The sequence below is a fragment of the Mycena indigotica genome (genome assembly GCF_014461135.1).
Source record: "Mycena indigotica strain 171206Taipei chromosome Unknown Mind.scaff0002, whole genome shotgun sequence".
Lineage (NCBI taxonomy): Eukaryota > Fungi > Basidiomycota > Agaricomycetes > Agaricales > Mycenaceae > Mycena > Mycena indigotica.
The window spans coordinates 5,962,090-5,985,337 of record NW_023503001.1 but is presented as its reverse complement, the minus strand read 5'-3'; the positions used below and the strand labels follow the sequence as shown (position 1 = coordinate 5,985,337).

Sequence of the window (23,248 nt, the reverse complement as noted above, 5' to 3'; positions counted from 1 at the left end):
CACAATAGAATCGTCCAGCTTCGGGCTGTGATACTCGTCCATCAGCTTAATTTTAATGTGGTCTCGGTGAAAGTGACCCCCTTTAGCGTGTGCTTCTGCTGCCCGTTGCTTCGCCTCGGCCTTGGTGATGCACTCCCTTCTCGACCTTGCGCGTCCACCCTTTGGGCCTCCGAGTCTCCATAGTTTTCCTTCCTCAATGAAATACTGTGAAGCTCTATGCCGCGCTCTTTTGCGTTCCCGTTCGCTTGTGCCAAAATCTAGCTCTGTCAGTGCATTGATTACCTCCAGGTATACCGGTTCGCTCTTGAATCTCTCCCTCAACTCTGCTGTGCCTTCCGGTACTGGCATCACGAGGTAATCCCCGTCCGCCATCTGGACCGAGAATACATTGTTTACCAGGCCTGTCCGGGCTTCCCAATCCGGAGATACCGACCACTCGCTTCCATCACCCTTCTCCCTCGGTTTTCCTTCGTTTGCTCTTGACAGGGCGTCCGCTACCACATTATTTTTGCCCTTGATGTGTTCTGCCCCGACGATGTTGTAGCCTAAGATGCCGTCCCGCCAGCGTGTGTGTGTCACGTTGAGCTTCTCGTTTACCATGATGTCTCTCAACGCTTGACAATCTGTTTCCAGCTTTATCGGTTGGCCCCACACAATATCTGAGAACTTGTCTAGCGAATATTTCAGTGCAGCAAATTCTAGTAAGTGGGGCTGATACCGTTCTTCCGCGGATGATGTCCGTTTCGAAGCGAAGGCTATGGGGTGTCTCCTGATCACTTCCTTCCCTCCCGGTAGGGTTGTCGGCATTTTTTGTGATAATATTCCTGCGAAGCCTTGTTTGCTGCCGTCTGTAGTGATGATAAACGGGCTTTTGTCGACGATCTCGTAGTTAGGCGCCCTTAAGACCGGTTCTGATAGCAGCTTGTTTTTCAACCCTATAAATGCTTTTGAGTGCTCTTCTGTCCATAACGGTGCGAGCTTGAACCCCCTCATTGCTGCTTGGTACACAGGTTTCTTGGCACCCGCTGGTACGTCCGCTCTTGCTAATAAGTCGCGCAACGGCTTCTCCAGCTTTGCGTAATTCTTGATTAGGTCCCTGAAATACCCCGTCAGTCCCAGAAACGCCGCCAGATTTGCCGCGTCCTCCGGCTTCTGCCATTGCACGATTGCCGTCATCTTGGCTGGGTCAGGTGATACTCCATTCGGTCCGACTTTGGCTCCCGCGAACACTGCCTCTGTCATAAACAGTTTAGTTTTAGCGGCTGATAATGATAGGTTTTCTTCTCTTATCCGGCGTGAAGATCAGCCTCAGCTTCTCCATCCCTTCCTTGAAGCTGTCCGCCGCTGAACCACTATCGTCTGCGAATAGCTCGATGATCCGCTTCACCAGTATATCGGATAGTTTTGTGGCCACCATATGTGCGAATTCGGTTGGTGCGTCCGTTAACCCAAAAGGCATTCGTTTGTAAGCATAATACCCTTGCCCGGGCACGAACATTACAATGTACGGCTGGACGTCTTCTGCGATTTGTATTGCAAAGAACCCTGAAGCAAAGTCGAAGACCGACACGTATCGGTGGCCCGAAAGCCTCCTTTGCTTCTCACGAATGTCTCCTTGTGGCATGGGAACGACTTTTATGAGCTCGTTCAGCTCGTAGAAGTTCTGGCAGATCCGCCACTTGGGTTGTTTTGGCACTGCTTGAGCGTTGTCCTTCTTCTCCGGTCTTGGCGGTAGATCGTATATTGGTGGTAGACCCTCCTTTATACACTCATCGTTCAGAGTATGTTGCAGCTCTTCCAATGTCATTCCATCGCCTTCATGTTCCTTCTGCGCGAGTTTGATTGGCGACACGCACTTGACTTCTCTTGGGTGGATCTGCCTGATAATGCCCGCTTCCTCTAGTACCTTGACCTGCTCTCTCAGGTACTCCGCTTGCGGCTGCGACAGTGGCTTTTGGTGAATCTTCGTGCTAAATTGGCGGTCTTTGGGTATGTTCGGCGCGTATTCCGCATCCTTTACGGCGTTGACTTCGCTTACAGCCAGCGCGAATATGTCTGCAAATTCCATCAGTAAGTCTTTTACCTTGATCCTCTCTTCCTCCGTTACATCTTCGCCTATCTTGACCGCCTCCACAATCTTTGCCACCCTTGCTGGGTTGAATGGGTCCGTCGCCCTTGTGAAAATGTTTGGTTTCATTTGCACCTCGAAAACGTTGTCAGCCTTTCCGCTTGGTTCTTGTTCCATTCTCGGCTCGACTTCCCTTGCGGGGGCTTCCTCGGCCCCCGTGTCTCCCACTTCCTCCATTCCTAGCGCCCTCATTGCTTCCGCTGCGATCTCCCTGTCTTCCTCAACCCTCGTCTTCCCCTTCTCCTCTTTCCCTTGTTCTTCCATCTCCTCCTCTTCCTCCCAGTCCCCAATCTCGACCTCTTCCTGCCGCTGGTTTGATTCCTGCACCACTGCGGTTTCCTTTGGTGGGTTTTTTTGCTTCTTTCTTGGCCTTGCTTGGTTGTTGAGCATTACTTGCTTGTCGTCCTTCCTTAGCTGTATCACGTCGGCTTTGTAGTCGTGTACTGCGTTGAATAGCGCCTGCAACGGCTTTCCGAATAGCAGTTCCCATCCGCCCCCGCTGTCGAATACTTCCAGTGTGACTTTCGCCCTTACTCCCTCGATGTCAATGTCGCCTACCCAGCAACAGATTGACGGTACCAGTTGGCCGCTTGCCATCCTCAGTACTGTTGTTGACGGTCTTCCCCTTCCCAACTTATCTCGGTTCTTTTCCCATACGCTCTTGTCCAATGCCCCCACCAGTGCTCCTCCGTCGAATAGCGCTCTTATCTCGACCTTTCCTCTTATTCCACTCATCGTCGCCGTATACTCAAACGGTTCACATCCGTCTTTTCCTTCGATACCCGCCTCGTACAAGTCAATAATGTTGATTCGCGTGCTTGAATTCATACATAATCGTTGTAACTCGGAGGGTTCGTGGCTTTCCTTTGGCCGCGAATCCCGGACTGTCCGTGGGCCATTTACCCGGACAGTCCTCGTCCAAAATCCTCGTTGTCGTCGTCTCCCGTGTAGTCCTCCATCTTCAGCGCAAGGTAGTTGATCATTGCCGCTCCCGCTGGCGCTGCCGCTCGCTTTCTTCCTAAGATTCGGTTGCATATAATTCTGAACTGGCGTTCTTCTTTCGGAACCTTTTCGCGATCGCAGTCCGAAGACATGTGCTGTGGAATAGTGAGTTGTCCGCATTGAAAGCATTCGCCCGAGCAGGCTGGCACCGTCCCCGGTTTAAGCGGGAACCCGATTTGCTCTAGTGGCGGCCTTGTACTTCCATTCCCGTATTGTCTGCGCCATGCTTCAACCTGAGCTTGATAATACTTGCGACCGCCGTCTGTGTCCGGTGGGGGTTGCATCCGAGCCACTATCTCCCGCAGGCGTTGCTTGCCTTCTTCAGTTATCTCCTCCGTTCTCTGCGCGAATAGATTGCCTCTCCCTCCTCCCCGAACCGAAGGTGTCGCTACCTGCCCCGCCTGCATTCGTTGCCCTGGGGGTAGTGATATTTGCCGCGTTCAGTCTTGCTGCCATTTTTGACACCGGGGTTGCTGGTGCCTGAACCTTTTGCGCGCGCTGCAGCTCGGCAATCTTCTTATCCCTTGCTTCGTCTTTCTCCTGCTTTTCCTTTGCCTCCTTCACGTCCTCCCTCAACTTCGCTCGATCAACTTTCTTGATTGCATCCGTGAACTCCTTCCAGGTGTTGGGCTCGCGTGGCAAGTGCTTCCGCAGCGGCTCAGGTATGGAGTCGCGCACCAGGTAGATGTAACTCGACGTGTTGTGTACTCCCGCTTTCTTCGCGGCTTCCTGTAGCTTTTGCGCGAACTTAATGTGGGCGGCTACTTCTTGTCCCGCAACTTCGACTGTTCCTCCTAGTTCTGCTAACGTGAGTTTGATATTCACGAGCCGCTCTTGGTATTCTTGTTTTGTCGGCTCCGCCTCTTCGTCCGTGGGAAACTCCCCTAGAAACTCCTTGATGAATTCGTCAAATTTGGTGATGGGGTTTGTTTTTTGGCGGTTAGTCCACCACTTTGTCGCTGGCGACCTGGCTGGGAAGTAGTCTCCCACCGCGCCCAATCTTTCCGCGTCCGAGTCTCTCGCCAAGTCTCTCATGCGTATCTTGAACTTTCTCACAAATTCTTCCGAGTTGACGCCGTTTTTCTCATCCTTCTCGTCCCCATAGAATGCTGGTACTGCGTTGGCTTCGTTCATCGCCGCGGCGTTGTTCGGTTTAGGTTGTATCGTGGTCGTGGCAACGGTTACTGTTGCAGCTCTAGCTGATATTGGGACTGGTGCCGGTGACGTGGGTGGGGTGACTGTGGCTTGGCTGGACCCAGACTGTGTCGATTGATACGATGCTGTGGATGACGGGGGTGTAGAGATGTCGTCTGAGTCCACTTCCTCTCGTGCTTTCAACTTGGTGTATCGTCCCTTGTGGTCTCTGCTTCTTTCTGCCAGTTCTACTGCTGCTTGTGCCTTCGAATGCCGCTCTCGTCACCACGTTGTGGTATGCTCACTCGCCCGCTAGTGGTAGGTAGCTGCTGATGAATCTGATGATGTAACTATGTGACATGATGGCTGATCACCCTACTACAACGTCCCCAATACCGACGCCGACTTGCTGGTATTCCGCTGGCAGGTTTTCGTTGGGCTCGGGCGTGAATAGCGGGATGCCATGTTTTTGCGACTCAAGCCGCTGGTAGACCTCGCTCGCTGATTGTGGCATGGACGATTTAGGCGGAGGTGGGAGTCGGTCACGGTGATGGGGGAAGCGGTGGACTGTTTGTCAATACTTGGATTTGACGGGGTGATGCGTATATACTTAGGGCATCCTTGTCGACACAGTTGAAGCAATGTGGATCAGACATGCGTAGGCTTTGTGTGTATTGGCGGTGTTCTAATGAGCTGAGAGCCGAGCTTTACCTCCCGAGGACTCCGTCCAGAGCGAAAATCTACTTTCATGGTACAGTGTGAGATTACGATAGGTGGAGACAGAAGGGATTTATCGCTTACCCATTGCGATTGCATCAGGTCGGGCGTGAAACCTGGCCGTACTATTCAACAGCAATGACCGAGTAGGCAAGTATGCGTTGCTCAGGCAGCCGCTCACACGTCTGGCCATGCCTACGAGTTTGACAAAAGAAGAGCGATATAGTAGTATGTACAACAAAAAGTGGGAGGGAGGATCCGCCGATCCGGAGAACTTGAACATTTGCCCAGAGGTTAGAATCGAACACAGTGAGTCACATCAAGTTTAAACTTCTCGCGTACAAACGTTGCCTGGAATCATGATCTCCAGAATAGCTAGCTCTGGGAGCACAACAAATATTGAAAGCCTACTGATCAGCCAAATGTTGGCATCAGCGGCATCAAACGGTGACTTCTTTTTGCTTCCTCCACATTATGACATCAGTAAAACTACAGGTCAGTCTTAGGCATCTTTGGGATCTTCAAGACGCCCAAGATGCCTAAGATCATGGTCTTGGGCTAAGCAGATTCAGTTGTCCTGGGAATCTTTCCCAAGACCAGAACGGTCTTGCTAAGATCCTTTTGGTCTTTCACAAGACCAAGACTGATTACCCAAGATGTTCTCAAAGATGCACAAAGACCAAATATAAACCAATGAAGCAGTATATATAGAAAGCCATAAACAATGTAGATTAATATTAGCAATGGGAAATGATAAATTCTTCCTCTTCCTCCTCCACTGGCTCTTCCTCCAGTGCATTTGATGATGTGCAACTCGATGATAATTGACTGTGGCTGTGTCGACCTTGGGCTCCTTGAACACAGCGGCGGATGCCAAATATTCATCCCATTCCTCGTCATTCCACGCTTGAAGTGTCTTGAGATACTTTGTCATGCTGTTGCTTACCAATTGACTAGACCATATTGCCTCAGTTATCTGTCAAAAACTGATCCTTATGTCCCTTTGGTAGAGTGACATACACACCAGTACTCCATTGTTGCAGAAGGCACTCGATCTAGAGGAATCATGATCAGTAAGTTCAGTATTGCTCAAGTAACACCTACCACTTGAAAAGAGAAGACCAAAGACCGTCAAGACCAACCTGTAGTTTTACTGATGATGTTGACATCACATTTTAGCCCTATAATGCTCCTCGATCTATTGCTAGTATCAAGTGCAGGACATCACACATTTTCAACCTTGAAACTACCCTCTGTTCTTGGTTTTCAGCCCAACTCAAGCACGAGAGAGTATTTTGAATGTGTCTACCTATATGAATTTCACCTAGCCATACTACGATGCCCTCTTGCATATATCATTGACATCAACAACTATTCTAGTCTCAAGTGTGTGTGTTTTTCATAACTTTTTCTTTTGTTATTGGTGTAAGGGCAACCCTGGAGGCCTGAGATCAAGGTCCTAGGAGAATCCAAAGAGAAGAAACTCTAAGGGTCCGCCTGCTCTATATACTGCTTGTCCATAGCTGCTGCTGTCAGGCACAGAAGGCCTGGGTGGCATCGCAGGCGAGGTCCCAGGGCGACTGTCGGGAGGGATGTTGACGGATCGGTGATTGTGCAGGCGAGATGGAGGGCCGGACTGGAGTCGAGACTGGAGTCAGACCAGAATCGAAGTCGTCTCTGAGAGGCCAAAAGGGGAGGTTCCCGTGACAATTGGGCCTTGGCTTAAACTAATTCATATAGTCATTAATTCCTCCAGTTGCTTGAACTTGTTAATACGATGGCTTTAAGTTCCCTGGAGAGACACCTGTTAATCCTAATTATCTCTTCTAATTAGAATGGACAGCGCTGTCAGCGTCGGGCTCGGGCCGTATCGGGGCGTCGGGGGGTCCGACTTCGGAGAGGTCTGAGGAGCACGAGAGATGGGTATTCGCCCGGAGAATAGACGATATTAGCCTAGCGACTACATCTTGTAAGTACGACTTTTATACGCTACGGTATTAGGGATGGATCGGATGGGCGCTAGGCCCCAGGGCGGATCGGATGGGCGCTGCGCAGGGTCGTAGGGGTGAACGGAAGGGGTTGGAAGAATGAGGGGGCGTCCAGGAGGACGGCGGTATACGGGCCCGTGCGGGCCCGTTCGGGCCCGTGCGGCCTTACGGCCCGGACGGCCCGACCCGAACCGTGACATCACCCCCCTCCGTTGTGGGCGGCGCCTCGGCGCCCCTATGGGTCCGCGTCCCCTGGTCTTGCTTTCGGATTTTCCATCGGCCGTTTACGAGTTCTTCGCGGGGCGCGAACGGGTTGAGAGTATAGAAGTCCTCGAGTGCCTCTTCTGCGCCCTCCAGTTTGTCCCGCAATTCCCACGTCCACTCTTCCCGAGGGTAGCCTTTCCACTGAATTAGGTATCTTAGGCGGTGTCGTCCTTGCTTGCGTACGAGCGAGATGGCCTCGACTTCGTAGTGAGGCTCGCCGTCCCGCATTTCTGCCGGGGGTGGTGGGGCGGCCCGTTGATGATCCGCTACGGGGGGGTTCCAGGGTCGTAATAGCGCCGTGTGGAATACGGGGGCTTACGCGCCAAGTTGGGGGTAGCACCAGTTCATAGGATGTTTTACCCACTTTGCGCTTAACCGAATGGCCCGAACCTCTTGTCATCCAGTTTTTTTGAGGGTCGATCGCTGGTCAAATTCGTCCCCTGGAGGTAAACTTTATCCCCTTCGGCGTAATTCGGGTCCGGAGAGTGCTTTCGGTCGTAGTATCTCTTCATCGTTTCCTGGGCCTCTTTCATAGCTTCGGCCGCATCGGCCCGGGCTTCCTTCATTCGTTCGGAAAAGAGCCATAGTGGTAATATACAGCCTAAATACCTAAGCTATAGCTTTGGCAGTGCTTTCATAAAGTCGAAGCTAGCGCTTGCCCCTAGCTGCAGCTTGCCGGTTTAGCCTGGGACCTGGCTTTATAATAGTTGATATGCGGGTGGGTCTGGACGGGCCCTTGCCATATAGGGAAGCCTCCGTGATATATCATCAATCTATCAATCCGCCGCATCAATCTATCAATCCGCTGGTCCACCTAGTGATAGCCCGCCGGCTTGATTGATTTGGGACTTCCCTACCTTGATGTGACTGCTTGCTGGCATTTCCCGTTGTCACCCGATGTCTCCCGTTCTAGCCCGGGAACCCATATTTTGGCCTTGTATAACAGATGTAGCAAACAGTAGACATGCTTTAGGTAGTATTCATTGATATCCTCAGTTCAATGACTTGTCTTGACTATATTGACTGTGGGCAAGGCCACTCTTGAAATACGCCGTTCATGATGACATCATTGTCGACCAAAATTTTACCAAGTCCACACGTCACATGAAGACAATACAGAGACCGCGAAGTAGACGAGCATTAACTCATCATGATTCACTGGCAATATTAATGTCTAACTTTCTTCAAGTCACACACCCCAAAACCATCGAACAATGAGACGACGTGTATTATATCAAGGTCCCAAAGTAAACGACTGACTATCTACGCATTACAGTATTCGACGAGCACAGCAGAAGAAACAGAGGAAGTGAAGGTACGTAGCAAGCAACACAAGAAGCATGTAGCAAGCGACACAAGAAGACTGCGACGCAAAAGAAAAAGAGAAGATTGAAAGATATCAGCCCTCGCATCTATCCTCAACGACTGTCTCCCGAATTGCACGCATCACACCCTCAGCATCCTTGACGGCGTTCAGCCAATCATCCGACAGCCCTTGACCCTGCCTTTGCTCCTTGCACCCCCACCAATACAAGCTCACAACAACGTTGAGCATGCCGTTGACGCCAGAGACAAGAAGCCCATTCCAGGACTGGCCTTGTGATCCAGCAAGCTCGACGAGTTTTCCATCAGCCCCCTTTCTCCATTGCGGCTGGTTATTAGTCCACCATGCCCACCACTGTTTGGAGTAAATAGTGAGGTTCGGGATAGCGCAGTATGTCGATGTGGCTACGCGCTTGTTCTTGATCCAGGCAGCAATCTGTTTTGGTCGATGCTCCGTTGCCAGGTTCCCCGAGCCATTAACCCATCCATAAGAACGCTCTAAGTCGAATAGGGCTTGAATTAAACGGTGTTGGGGCGGCCCCAGGTCGACGGCGGCGATCTGGTCGTACACCTTCACCATCCAGTCTGGCGCATCTTTAGGACACTTCGGTAGAGTAGAAATAACGCTGGATGTCGACGCGGGGCTAGGTGAAACTGGGTTTGTTGGCGCTGCGTTTGATAGCGCCCGTGGTTACACTCTGAGCCGTTGGGGCAATCGACGAAGGAGGGGGACTCGCAGCAACGGGGCCAACAACTTCTCCAGCACTATCCACAACCATCCAGTCCTCGTCCTCCGTCCCAGGCACGTCCACGATCACCACATCTCCGGTCGGCGCGTTCGCTGGGGTACCGGCAGCGGCAGCGACAGTAGTAGCAGCTGAGGCAACGCCAGAGGTATTGCCTCCATTGCGGGAGAGCGACGAGGGGCGCCGGCTGCTGGTTTTGGTTTTGGCTTGGGCGCACGCGGTTTGGGGACCGGTTGGGCAGAGAATTCCGATGCGGCGTTTTGAAGGTCAAAGGCGAGGAGCATGGCTTTGTTGCGCGCAATGTTTGCGTTGCGCATCGCCTCGTACTCCTTTCGACGACGATAATCCTCTTTTTCCAGGTCCACTTCGCCATCGTCATCAACGTCCATCTCATCTCCACTACAAACGGGCGAAGAAAGCTCTGAGGTCGGAGCTTTACGCTTTGCGCTGCTGGAGCTAGCTGGGGGAGTAGTGGTGGTGGCAGCTGGCGTGGTACTAGCGGTGGGCAAGGGAGTACCATTTGGGGAGCAACGGCGTCGTTGTGGTTGCGTGCCTCGACGGTGGCGGCTGTGGCACTTGCGACAAGCGTGGGAGTGACACCATTTGGAGCGTCAATCGAGGTAGGCTCAGACACTGCTGACGCGGGAACAGGATCAGAAACAAGGGCGACAGCAACTCGTTGCGCTGGTGCTGACGGAACGAGGTCAGCAGATGGTGAGCAGGGAAAAGAAAAGCATACAATAAGCAGTCTCAAGATACTCCTTAAAAGAGCCCAGTACCTCCTTGTCGAAATGGGAACGCTTGAAGGACGGGAACCCCACAGGAGCCGGCGCATTGTTTTGACCAATGAACATGCTGCCGCGTCAGTCAGAAAGAAGCTACGGAACCAAACGACGCCCACATACTGGACTGTGCGAATCTCCCCACCATAGCGAGGCATTGGGCCGCCGCCGAGCAACATGAATTGCAACCCAGTTGTGTCAGCGATACCCTGCATCAAACGATGCAAAGTAGCAGGCAAGTTGTCGATAGCCCTAAGCAAAATGTTAAGGAGCACCGCGCAAGAATACATCTGACGAACCTTTGAATACTCTCTGGTGTATGCTGGGAAGACATCCTTAGCCTATCCGCATGATCCTCCCGTTCCTTCTGCGCAAATGCCTTCGCACGATCCTTTAATGCAGACTGTTCCTGCACCGGCAAGGCGTTGAAGAGCTCGCGGGCGATTTTGGCTTTGAAAAACGCTGGTGGGGCAGTCGATGCGCTGGCAGATTTGTTTGGCTCCACCGCCCAGCGCCGGTTGACGGTTTCAGCGATGTCGGTGGCGTACGACTCGTGCATGTATTGCTGGAAACCCTGACGGGCTTTTTTGACTGTCGACCCTCCATTGAGCTCAGCAAAGAGCCATGCGTAAGGGTCTTCGGCGTCGTTTCTTGACCGTCGCCCATGGGTCGACTCGTACCGATAGGCATACCATCTCTCGATCCGCTGAGAGAAGAGAGAAGAAAAGATTAGTCACGCTCCCACGGTCAGGTGAACCACATACCTCACTCGTTTGCTCAATGATCCAGGCTTTGGCCTCCTGCTCCGCCTTCGACAAATTGGGCTCCATAGGCAGAACCATTGTCTCGTTCCACTCTGGTAGACTTGACGGCTGCTCTTTCAGCGAGGTGCGCCATCCCAATTGATAAATGTACTGGTTTGTCTTCGATAAGATAAAGGCTCGAATCCTGGAGCGATTTCCGGAGCGGACCGCATCAGCGTAGGCCGCCATACCAGGCTCCAAAATCTCCTTTTCACGAATCCCCTTGGCCCAGTTGCGGTGAGCGCTCTCGAACGCAAGCCCATCAGGCAACTCGTCGACCGCCAACATCGTCTTCTTCGCCGCCTTTGTGTTGCTGGTCTTCGTCGTTTTTCTTGCTAAGCATCAGCAACAATACAGGACACTTCATGAACAAGACTTACTTGCCATCCCCAGGGGCTTTTTGGGGCTCGACACGACGCTGGCTAAAACGACAGTCAGCAATCTGGCACGAGCCAACAGCACGAGGAAAAACATACACTTCCGTCTTCGTCTTCAACTTCTTCTACCGTAGCCTTGCGGCTTTTTTTGCGGGATGCAGTACTCGCCGACACATCGACGGGCCCGGGTAAGTCAGCGCTGTTCCTTGCTAAGTATCAGCGAAGCCACAACAGCTTCACGAATGGGGACTTACTTGCCACGACGCCCGGCTAAAACGACAGTCAGCAATCTGGCACGAGTCAACAGCGCGAGGCAAACATACACGTCGTCTTCGTCTTCAACTTCTTCGACCGTAGCCTTGCGGCTTTTTTTGCGGGACGCAGCACTCGCGGAAGCCAAGTCAGCGGCGCTGCTTGGTGGATTAGTCGCACGTTAACTGATATTGAAAACAGCTTGCCTGCCAACATTAGCGTTGCTGTCCGTGCTTGAGGCTTGTGTCAAGAGGGGCTAACACCGACTATCAGCATCTCGTGGCAAGATACCAAGTGTGAAATGAATCGAAGCTTACCTCGTTTTCTATGGCCGGTGTTGCGGCAAGGAACTCATTGTTTGGAGTATTCATGCTCATCTGCAACGAGGTGGGTTGACGGCGCTCTCCAAGCGAGGGCGGCTTACTGTTTTCGAGTTGAACTGAAGAGCTTCCGGTTCAAGGAACTTGAAACGGCGAGGGCGGGCGATCAGAGGGGTCTGCCTTTCGAATAGGCCTGAACTTAAGCTACTGCTTACTGCCTCTTCGATCGATATGGCTGATCTCAATTTCAAGGCCTCCGCGGCAACGACTGGCAACGAATGGGATGGGAATCAGTCACTGGCAAATCACAAACCAAAAAAGGCATAGTATCCATTCAAGATTCCTTTTCGCTACTTTTAGTCGCGAAATTTAACCACTTGAATTTTATCAATACCGCGCCGCCGAGCCGACCCCTTGGTTCCGCTTCCTTATTGTTATCAACCACAAATACGTTTAAGAGCTCTCAGCGTCTCTGGGCCACTGCTGGAACCATGTCACTCAACGCCTCCCTTGGCTCACACTCGACCACGACCTCGGAATGGATGCAGGGAAGCTACTCCAGCAATAGCGAAGAGACTTCGAGCTCGACGGGCACTAGTCCACAATTCCGAGTCAGCCGAGTGCGCCCCTGGACGTCTAGTTGCTTGGACGCGCCGCTGACTTATTTTATAGCCAGCCGGGCGGTCCCAATTTCTACAACCTGAACGTCTCTCCACCCACGATCAGTGCGCAAATCCTTGTGTTTCCATGGATGTGGGGTCTTGGAAAGGTTCACCCCATTGAGCTGGACGCCATTAGTCCGACATTGCGTGGCTCCGGTAGCAAATCGATAGACGGCATTTTTGTTTGCCATCCCTGCGACTGCGCCGCATGCCCAAAGGTGGCTCTCACCCATCCACAGGCCCCAGGCCATATGTACACAATCCTCGTCGAATGTCCTCATTTTCCCCATATTGCGGAGGTGGAGCCAGACCGTTTTCCGCCCCCAGAAATCTCTATGCACAACAAGTCCATCGCTCGGCTCATCCCTGCTAATCTTCCCGTGCCACAGGGCAGTATTGTGGTTGTCAAGCATCCCTGCGATGCGACATCGACACGGTCGCGTAACATGGACTGTGCAATTGAGGATATGAGACCGACCGACGTCTCGGTTGTTGAACATATTCTGGCTCAGTGCGTGCTATTACCGCCGTTTTTCCTTCGGACTTACTTATGGTACCTTGCAGGTGGGCAGCCCGCTTACCACGTCACGCAGCCAATAAATTATGGTACGAAGATCCTCGCCGGCGTAGCCCGGGAGGCGTTTCTCCATTCAATCGAAACGGAGCGCGTGAAGAGGCGCTTGGACGAATCCAAGCCGATTTAGCTGCAGCACAGGAAAGGGCATGGCTTGATTTGTTTGAAGCTTTGTCAACAATAGAGTCGGATACTTCAGACACTAGCAATTATGTAGCATGACCGTGACCATAATGCCATTTTTTTAATCACGGATGGGCAACTCCTCGGAACCACTATCTACTCCGCCAGGAAGCCCACCACGACGGCTCAAGAAAGCAGCCATTTCTGGAAAGCAATTATGCGCGACAGCTGACGGCGCATGAAGGCGCACCACCAAGCGGACTTGATAATCCACTAGCCAGTTAGGGTAAGTGTTAGAGATAGCTGATACGACTTCAAACGTGCCTTGGAAGATACCATCGCGTCATTGAGAGGCGCATCAATGCGGAGGAGATTCGCAACACAGAAGACGACTGCACCAGGCTCTAGAGGCTGCACAGGCGTTATGGGCTCCGTAAGCCATGCCGCATCGCGATCCAATGCATGTGTAGCCTAAGGCATTATAAATCAGGATGCCCGAGACTCAAACAAGAGCTCACCAGGCGTGTCTTGCTTGTAATATGCACGTAAATGCACCCACTGTCGAGAGCACCTCGCTCAGGCATTACCCAGCTCTCGATGGATTTTGGTTGCTCTGCCGTTCGCTGCTGGGCAGCAGCCAATGCCCACACCATTTCCTTGAAGTCGTCCAGGTACATTTTGGAAGGCACGGCCTCCAAAATCATATACTGTCCTACTGCGTTAGCAAGGAGCCTTCGCAGTAGAGGAATATCTGTACCTTTTCATGTGGCTGGTCAACGACACTGACTATACGCCCGACTAGAGCGACACGCCAGTGCCGATTGCTTAGAGCGCCGACGATGGAGTTAACTGCCCCTTGAGGAAGCTCGGGGTCCGATTTAAGCCTTTGGAGACGGATGACGTCGTCGCGAAGGGGTGGTGCAGAGAAAAAGCGAGTAAGGAATGTCGCATGATGGCTTGCGGCTGGCATAGATGAAGGCGAAAGGCAAAGGTTTGATGGTCACGGGCTCCCTCATTCGGAAGCGATGGTGCTAAAATTTCTGCCAGTGCAGCTTTTTTCAGGTTCGAGAGCAAAGAGAAATATAGAGAAACCAGTAGATTAAATGAATTTGAGAAAGTACATTCTGTAAATGCGTCACAGACAGAATATTTTGTGCCGTTCGTAGACGGCACCTTCCCTTGTACCAGGCGCGTATGCGCCTTCAAGCTCTTGAAGTCGTGCCCAGTCACCAGTAATGAGTTGCCTGAGATCGAGGCGCATGCTATCAACCGCTTTTTTTGGCCAATGCGTTGGATTTCGTCATTCATCTGCTTCTCTGCCTCTTGCTCGCGCCGCAGATAGACAACCGTCGACAAGGCAGATCAGCCAGTCTGTGTAATCTTTGTCGTCGGCCTCGCATGCGCCTGCAATGGCCTCCTCGTCGAACGGCGCGGGCGCCAGCCAATGCCTGAGATCATTCGATATTTTCTCGTAGTCCTCTTCGAGATTAAGGGCGGCATTGAAAATGTTGTAGTCTCGGTGTAAGTCGACAGACTGGCCCCAACGCTCAACCGCGGAAGGTAAGCGAATGCGGGAAATATGAGTCTTGGCTATCTTGCGTCGAGAGCGCACACGTTCACTACGAATAGCATGGCCGCTACAGGCGCCGTGTGCATAATGAGGCTTCTGCAAGTAGAGAAGGTTGGATTGTGACTTACTGCTCACTGTGGTCGTATTTGTAGTTGACCATTTTGCGTCTGGCTGGTCGACTGTTGCGGCTGCAAGGGCTGGAAGAGCGTCATGATGGACGAAAGGAAGATGAATCGGAATGACAGTGTCACATATTGTAATTTGTTGTGCCCTTGCGCAAAATATACAGGGCCAACTTTGAGAGTGCTAACACAAAAAGCAGCACAGGTACCCTGGGGCATTGGACAGCAGTGGGTATAAGTAAACACAATAGGCATGCAGGTAGGCGATCGAGGGGGAATTCATTATCAATGTGACCCGACCAAAGGCACTGGAAGGGCATCCACGGAGGCGTCTCCGGGCATTCCACTGTAGATAGTCTACGCAAAACGAAATGTAGCTGCGGATGGGAGATCTAGAGTAATCCAGGTTTCATTGTGACCCGATCTCGACATCCTACCATATACCCGATAAGGTAAGAGACGGCGTATTCGTTCGTCAACCTTGCAAGATTTGCTAAATACATATCTACAAATCATCTACTACAGATAGCATTCCTATACCCTCTTGCCATCTGGCATCTCCCTCAGTCTTCCGGGTGGCTTTTTCTTCAGTACTAGCAAAGGCCTCGAAGGCCTCGTTCGTCGGCACCCATTATCCACCCATCGAAACAGGCCGCCGGCAGAGTACTGGATGAAGGAGTGTCGCGTTTCTGCTTCTCCAATCGGTGTGTTAGAGTGGTGGACGGCGGCTGAAGGGATAAGGACGGTCGACCCTGAAGGAAAGCGAATTACAAGGCGCAGCTCCCAGAGTATAAGGTAGCCTCCTTTATCTGGATCAAAATTACCCATTGCAGTGACGGCGCACCAGCCCCAGGCTAGGTTTCCGTAATCAAGGTGGCGACGGCTTATAGCGCGACTGAAGTTCAAGGTGCATGCAGCGAAGGGGCTGTGTGGGTGAAGCCAGCCTTTAGACAAGGACGGCTTCCACGCCAATAGGGCTGCGCGTGTGCTGGCGTAGTAGCTATAAAGCATGGGTGCCCACATCATCATCAATGCTGCGACAATCGTTAGAAAATGCGGCCTGCAATGACGATTGGCCTACTTGTAGTAAACCCTGCAACTCTGGAGAAAAATTGGTGTCGGAGAATCTCGTTGGTCGTCTGAGTATTCGTGCGGTTTTGATGTAAAATTCCGGGCTCCTAGAGAGGCCGTAAATGGGCGCATGTTAATCTGTAAAAGCGCTCACCGTCTGGCCGCCGCCATGGGAAACGCCTCTGGCTATGGCCACAAACTCAGTCTGTGCACGACGGTGACGGCGCTTCTCGGCGGGTACTTTCAGGCCCGGCACCTTCTGATCCATCAAGGCGCAGGCATCACGAGTAAGGTCGGCCCAGTCCTCTGTGGCCCGCGGAATTCCGCCAAGAACCGCAACGACACGACGCTCCGTGTCAAGGATAGGGATGGCATGGCTGAGCGAACGTCAGTTCGGGTAGATTTGCTAAAGGCGGCGGGCGGCCCGGGACTTACCGTCCATCCCAAGGAACAAATCTAAAGCCTTTTTGGCCCACCACCGCATCCACCACCTCCTGTGTAACAGGCGAAGGCAGCGGCCCATCGGGAGAGCTGCTTGGGCCGCCTTGGAGGTCAAGTTTGGCGTGGCGATCGCCGATCCACCCGGGGCGGGAGTGAGGAAAAGCTTCTGCATTGGCGGATGTTTGCAGCGACTGAGGTATTGCCTCCGCCCTTCGCTTGGCCTGGACGCGTTTGAGCCTCGGCAATGAAGTCGCCTGGCGCACGGCTTCCCGTCGGCGCGCTCGCCGGACATTGGACTTGCGCGTGTTGCGGTTGGTACTGCTGACGGGGAGGTCGTGCGGTACCGCGGGAAGGACGGTTGGGGTTAACGTCGGGGAAGCGCTGGGGCTTGGCATGGGCGTCAGCGGCCCGTCAAATAGGTCGCTGAATGTCGGAGCGTCGATGGAATCAGGGTCCACAATGCTTTCGTGTGGCTCATTCGGGGCATCGTGTAGCGTTCGCAGCGGGGGGGAGAGTGAAGCAGAGAAAAGGGGGCGTGGATCGCGTCTTGCTGAGGAACAAAGCCGGAGAATTCTTTGCCGGAGCGTGTGACGCGCCGGGAGCGGGGGACGGCTGAAATGTTTGAGTGATAGTTAAGGTGGTATGTGGCAGGATAGGCGGCGCTTGCTCGACGGGGGTGCCACACGCCGAGGTCCAGGGTCGGTCTCTCTTTGTGGGCACGCACCGCAGGCAAAGGTGGCGAATGTCAAAAGGCGGGAGGCTCATACCTTCTGTGGAGCTCATAGTCGTCGCGTATCGTACGGGGGATGGGCGACGTAGTAATCAAGAAGAAAAAAGATTGGAAAAATTGATGTGATTACGTGGACATTACGCAAATGATGTCACTCTTTGGCTACGATATGCAAAGGACGGCGGGGGAAGGTAAAGTCGTAAAAACCATCGCCGCAGAGGCTAAGGTCAACCCAGTCGGGATACACGGAGGAGATCTCGTCTTCCAGGGCGTAATCACGACGGGGTGCTGAATACATTTTCCTTCCGCACTCGGGGCATGCCCAACTAGTTACCAGATGCATATAAATGCAAACGTAGCAAGCACTGTGCTTGCAATTGGGAAACCTGTTGGGAATGTCTTGACGGGGTCGAGACTTATAAGAGATAGCGCATACCAGACTGGTCGTGACTTGACTGCCTGGCAGAGCACGCATTTGTATATCGGGAGGACGTCTGGAAGCGCGGGTGGTCGGGCGGTCGACCAGTATAAACTGTCACGGGTGGGGCACCCTTTGGAGAAGTCGCGTTGGCCTTCAATGTCGAGATTTGTTTGCTTGGGAACCGCTACCTGGCCTGACCCGCCTTGAGTGAAGTGTTGGAGACGGTCTGCAGTCTCTCTTAAGCGGCGAGCTGCGGCGGTATGAGGTTTTTGACTCAGAGAAGGAAAGCCACATACTTTGGCCTCGTTCGCTCAAGATTCGGGCTTCGGTTTCTTCGCGCAGAAGGGCTGCTGATTGGTTAGCGTTGGGCAACAACCATGACGTTTGGGCGAAGTAAATTCACCTCGCTCCCGCCAGTACATGTACTGGGCGTCCATACGAGGCCGTTTCTCTTTTTGTTTTGATGGTGACTGCGAGTTGGGGATCAGCGAGGCGAAAGGACGAACTCCACAAGTGCTTACTCGTCTCGACGAACTCGACTTCATCCTCCCAGGACTCAGACGCTCGGCGCTTCTTGGACAGTGCGATGGGGTCTCCTAAGCCTCTGGCCGCTGCGTTGAATTGATTGGGGTCCAACTCGGATTCATGGAGGGCGGAGGGCTATGACTGCGGCCGCGTCGATGGAAGGGAAGGGACATGAAGGGAAGGAGTACGCTGTCTTGTGTCGGGCACCTCAGATGCAAAGGTTGAATATTTCTTGAAGTTCACCCTCGCTAATCGCCTACCTCGCTACGAGGACATTGGTAGCGAAAACATTGCACCTAGCCACACTTGGCAGGAACAACGTCAATCTGTTTGTATGTATCAGAAAATGTTTAGAATGCCGGTTTCCATACTAATACTATTTCAATCCAAGGCGCTTTTTGCGTTTCTATCGACAAGCGGGACGACGCTCCAAGTTTACCGCTGCTATCCGAGAATGAGTACAAACAGGTTCTGAGTCTTCGTCTCCGTTTGATGCCTACGGTGCCTCTGAACCGACCTGTAGATTTTCCGGCGTCCACCAAAAGCCAAGTACTCCCGAAACTGTGGGGTCCCAGCACTTGCCGCGGTCGTTCGAGCTGCCAGTGAACGCCTCTCACGAAGCCTCACAGCCACGAAGGTAGTCATACTTTGGCGCCGTATCTTACTGACGTTTTTCCAGTCTTACGTTGGATTTGAATTGTTGCGGCCAGACAGACGGGGAGGGTGTGGAATCTGGATGGACGATGATGCTCAAATCAGAGCAGTTTAGACTGATCTCGCGAAAGTCAACACAAGGTCGCTAACTAAAGAAGTGTCAAAAATGATGCTTTCTGAGTGCCATGAGAATACTTACAGTGTCCGTATAAATCAGTCTTCGACCACTCAACTTGACCCAAACCTCCCTACGATCTGCAATGGATTCAAGAAAGCCAGTTGAACCAACCGCAAGTCCGATTCAGAATCTGAAACCGTAGGTTGCGTTAGTATGCCTTGTATATCTGCTTACTTCTGCTAATAGACACCGAACGATTGCTGATCTCGCTCGTGGGGAGAACTACTGCAATTCCGATTTTATCGGTCTCCATCGTTTGGGTGTGGCAGCGCCCAACATTAGCTACGATTATGGCTGCGATTGGAGTGAGTGACGCGACAGTATGCCGGTGCGCGAGCTCTTCTGACCGGTTCCTCTCAGTCATGCGTGCTCATCTCGCGAGTGTAAACCATTCGAAGACGAACTTGCTGCGTGTGGAGGGGCAAATTGTAGATAAGCAATTTGTCGTAAAACGTCGTGTATGAGGGGAATGTCATCATCCTGTCACTTGTCACACGTGCTGTCATCATTTCTCTCCGCTGGACAACGAACCCAGACGACCGCTCGCTCTGAGGTAGGGTTTTCCCATTCAACTGGGTTATGGCCTCATCCAGACCAAAGTCCACCTTCACCTTCGAAACTTCCGTCGCCAACCCCTCCGCCGACCAAGGATTTCATTATCGGAGCGACGGCCGCGCCATCCCTTCGGTCTCCAACGTCGCGTCAACAAAACGAGCGAGACTAGACTCGTGTGAAGAGAGTGAAGACCCATATGTCGACTGGGTCCCAGCGAATACGACCGACACCGAATATGCGAGCCTGGCTTCGACTTTTACCGCTCACTCTGTCTATGAGTATTTCATTGAAGACAGTGAGGTGACCAAACGCAAACGCTACACGAGCTCGGTATGTTTTGGGCTGCGCTAGAACAACTACTTATCCTTCTAAAGGATGACCCCATGAAATTGTGGCGGCAAGACAAGCACGTCTTTCTGGACCATCTTGTCCGGCAGGACGGTCTAGGGAACCACCTCGCTCAACCTCAGTGTGCCCTATGCCACGCGCCCGTATGTGGAAAACTTGACACGAATCTTTCGCTGCGACCCATGTGGACGACATCTACAGTGTTTGGGCTGTTTGGAAGAATCCCATCGACGACAGCCGTTGCATCGTGTCAAGGTGCGTGGCAACGACCAACGGCAAGGAGAAAGTTCCTAACGTTGACTAGGAATGGAATGGGTCGTATTGGACGCGCGTTGCCTTGCACCAGCAACACGCCAAAGATTTCTCGCCGAGCAGCCTGCAATTTGTTTACCAACTGGGTCATGGCGGCGAGCCCTGTATACGCCCAGCATCAAGCGAGCCGCAGACCATGGTGGTTCTTGACGTAGGGGGCGTTTTTACCTGCCGCGTCAGGTTTTGCGGCTGCGAGCGGGCGCTTGGACAAGACCCCATTGCCCAGTTGATGAACAATGGCTGGTATCCAGCAACCACCATCGATCCCGCCACCTGCGCCACGTTCGAGGCCCTTGAAGACTTCCGCCTATCGAGCGTGGTGGGGAACATAAGCGCTCATGACTACGTTGGCAAGCTGGAGCGGCTTACCGACCCTACCTTGTTAGGAACTACCCCGGTTCGTCTTTTGTTCTGAGAGCTTACCTTGTTCATCGCACTAACGGCTCGCTAGGACCGATACAAGGCTTTTGGCCGTATGAGCCGACAATATAGTTTTCTGAAGCGGGCCAAGCGTGCGGGGGTCGCCCACGATATGAGCACGATGGATGAAGTTCCGCCCGGGGGTATTGCTGTGCCTTGCTGGGCTTGCCCCTCTGTCGGCTTTAATCTTCCTGAAGGCTGGGAGACCTGCAGCAAAGACGACGAGTATGCTTTTTTGCCCATCGCTACCGCCCCTTCTAACCCTAATCAGGTTTCTGTATTCTCTTTTGCTGGCGCTCGATGCCAACTTCAGACTCAAAAATCGAATACGCACCAACGAAAAACACGACCCATCACTTGGTCCTGGATGGGGCTACTTTGTGGAGTCGGATGCGTATAAGGAGCATCTGCGCGATTATGTCGCAGAGGCCGACGTTCGTAGCCCGCTTTTGCGCGTCTACTATCTGTCATGCTTACCGTTCACGCAGGTTAGCACTTGTATCGCGTTTGCCGCGTTGATGCAGAAGGACACCCGCCTTACTACAGGCCTGCGAGTGTCTGGGGTAGGAGGCTGTGTTTGTGCGAGGCATGGCGTTGTTCGGGCTCAAGGTCTAGGCGATTTGCAGAAAGGAGAACGGTTTGTTAATTATTTGCCCTTTAATGGCCGCTGACGCGTGCAGCAGATATGCAAATATGGATTACATCCTGCTCCATGCTTTGGGGGACACCCGCGTTAAGCGTTTGGTACTCTCATATGACATTGCATGTCAGTGGAAGCAGCGCTTGGTCTTTCGGGTCTCCGACATGGCTTGCTCGGCTGGATTTCTACCCGACCTAAGCAACTTCACACTGCAGTTTGCGTTGCCCGTCTGGCACGCCGCTGCGCACGAGGTCAACTGCCAGGCGGCGATGTCCCTCAGCCATGCACATGGGGTTGGCCGCACTGATGGCGAAGGTATCGAGCGGACGTGGGCAATCCTAAATCCCATCAGTTTTGCAACGAAGGAGATGGGGGAGGGCAATCGTCACGATTCGATTGAAGATAAAGTGGACCACATCAACTTTGAGAAGAACGTGGGCCAAGGTATCAATTAGCATTTGCACTTTTACTTGCCACTGACACGCTCGGCAGGTGATGCTCTCGGTCGAAAACTGATCATCGCCGTCGCGGAGCGCGACACACAGATCGCAGAGTTTGTCGATATCGACCGCGGCCTGGAACCCGACTTGCGGCGTCAGTGGCGAAGTATGGTCACCAACTGGGTCGCCGACAACAGCTATCCAAACCCCTACGTAATGCAAGGGGGAAAGGATGGTATGCTCTATGTTTCAGCCAACTTTAGGCTCAATGTATGACAGCTGGTCCGTCTGAGGCTCAAGTCGCTGCCGATCTCAAGAAGGCTGAGCTCGAAGACTTGCGTCAAGGCAGGGAGGGTGTTTACGAAGGCCGAATGACAGCAACGGCCTTCATCAAAGGGCTTCTGCAGCTTGAAGACCAGAAGTAAGCTTGCGAATCTCGTGTTTCTAGCCCGACTGAGCTCTTTCTTAGACGACGCATTAGACACGAAGTGCGTGGTAAATCGGCATTGACGGCGGACCGTGCCAGCCAAATCGATGAATTACGTGCAACATTTTTCAAAAAGCTCAAAAACGTTCAACAAGAACAAGAGGTCTACATGCCTGGGGTATCGAGTCTAAGAGCGGCGGAGGAGGAGCGACGAGACTCAGAGCTACCCCCTTCAAAAGCTGAAGATACGAAATTGTGGCTTCCCTCGGACCTGACGGAGGTACAGCGAGTCTGGGCCTGCAAACGTGGCCTGGCCGAGGTTGAGGCCAAGCTGCGAGAAGCCCAGTGCGGGGATGCTCTGGTGAAGATTCGCGGCCATCTTTATACCAAAACTCACTTAATTCACACACGCAACGCAACTTCGGTGGGGCAAGTTGCGATACGCGCTCCAGCACACTCATCGACCGTGTTGGAGATCGAATCGACCGGGAGGTAGCGAAATATACGGAAGCGGGCAGCCCTCCATCGTCTCAAAGGCCCAAGCGCTGCCCCTCACCTGAAGCAACTCACCAAGAGCGATCTGCACGTGCGAACCGAAACAGAGAGCGACGCAAGGGCTCGTATCAGGCTGGGTCGGCTGGGTGCATCACGAAGAGGCAGGAATGAGCCTTCGTCATTGGCGGCGGAGGAACGCTCGGCGGGCGTGTCCTGGATCTGGAATACTGTTCGACCTGAGGATGACGAGAAGGGGGCTACATGAAGGTACGCCGGTGTGACTTCTGGTTGTGCCCGCCTCAATTTTTTTTTAGCGGTTCGCGTTCAATGGTCCAAAGCGCTTGCCCGGCGCGACCGCTGGATAGAAGAGGTTCGCCTATTGCGTGAGGAGAGAACACGTGTACCCGGGAGCCTGATTGCAATAGAGGCGGTTGGATGAGCCGCGCATCGTCCCGCACCGACGTGGAGCCGCGACTGGCCGCGGGCCTGGAAGCCTACGCCAAGCTCCAGGCTGTGCTGCATCGCCAAATTGCAGAAGGTTTCTACGAACGTTGGCACATTGTTTGCAGAGCTGCACTTCGCCCTGTGCTCAGTCTGGACGAGAGGATACATAGATTGGTGCTAGACGGGGGATCAAGTGACGACCTGCAGCTAGGCTTGGAGTAGCTACCTAGCTAGCCTTCCTATTTTAGTATCTGTATATA

At 52.9% G+C, this 23,248-nt stretch overlaps 1 protein-coding gene across 1 annotated transcript; it reads left to right on the top strand.

Moving 5' to 3' along the window:
* Window positions 1-19,486: 19,486 nt before the first annotated feature.
* Window positions 19,487-22,809, top strand: MIND_00286700 (CxC2 domain-containing protein; the record flags this gene model as incomplete). Its single annotated transcript, XM_037359732.1, has 12 exons — window positions 19,487-19,792; window positions 19,837-19,953; window positions 20,012-20,065; window positions 20,115-20,519; window positions 20,574-20,767; window positions 20,814-20,976; window positions 21,031-21,179; window positions 21,226-21,626; window positions 21,675-21,857; window positions 21,902-22,043; window positions 22,092-22,541; window positions 22,593-22,809. The coding sequence occupies 12 exons, from the start codon at window positions 19,487-19,489 to the stop codon at window positions 22,807-22,809; spliced, it is 2,781 nt and encodes a 926-aa protein (XP_037224827.1).
* Window positions 22,810-23,248: the final 439 nt, after the last annotated feature.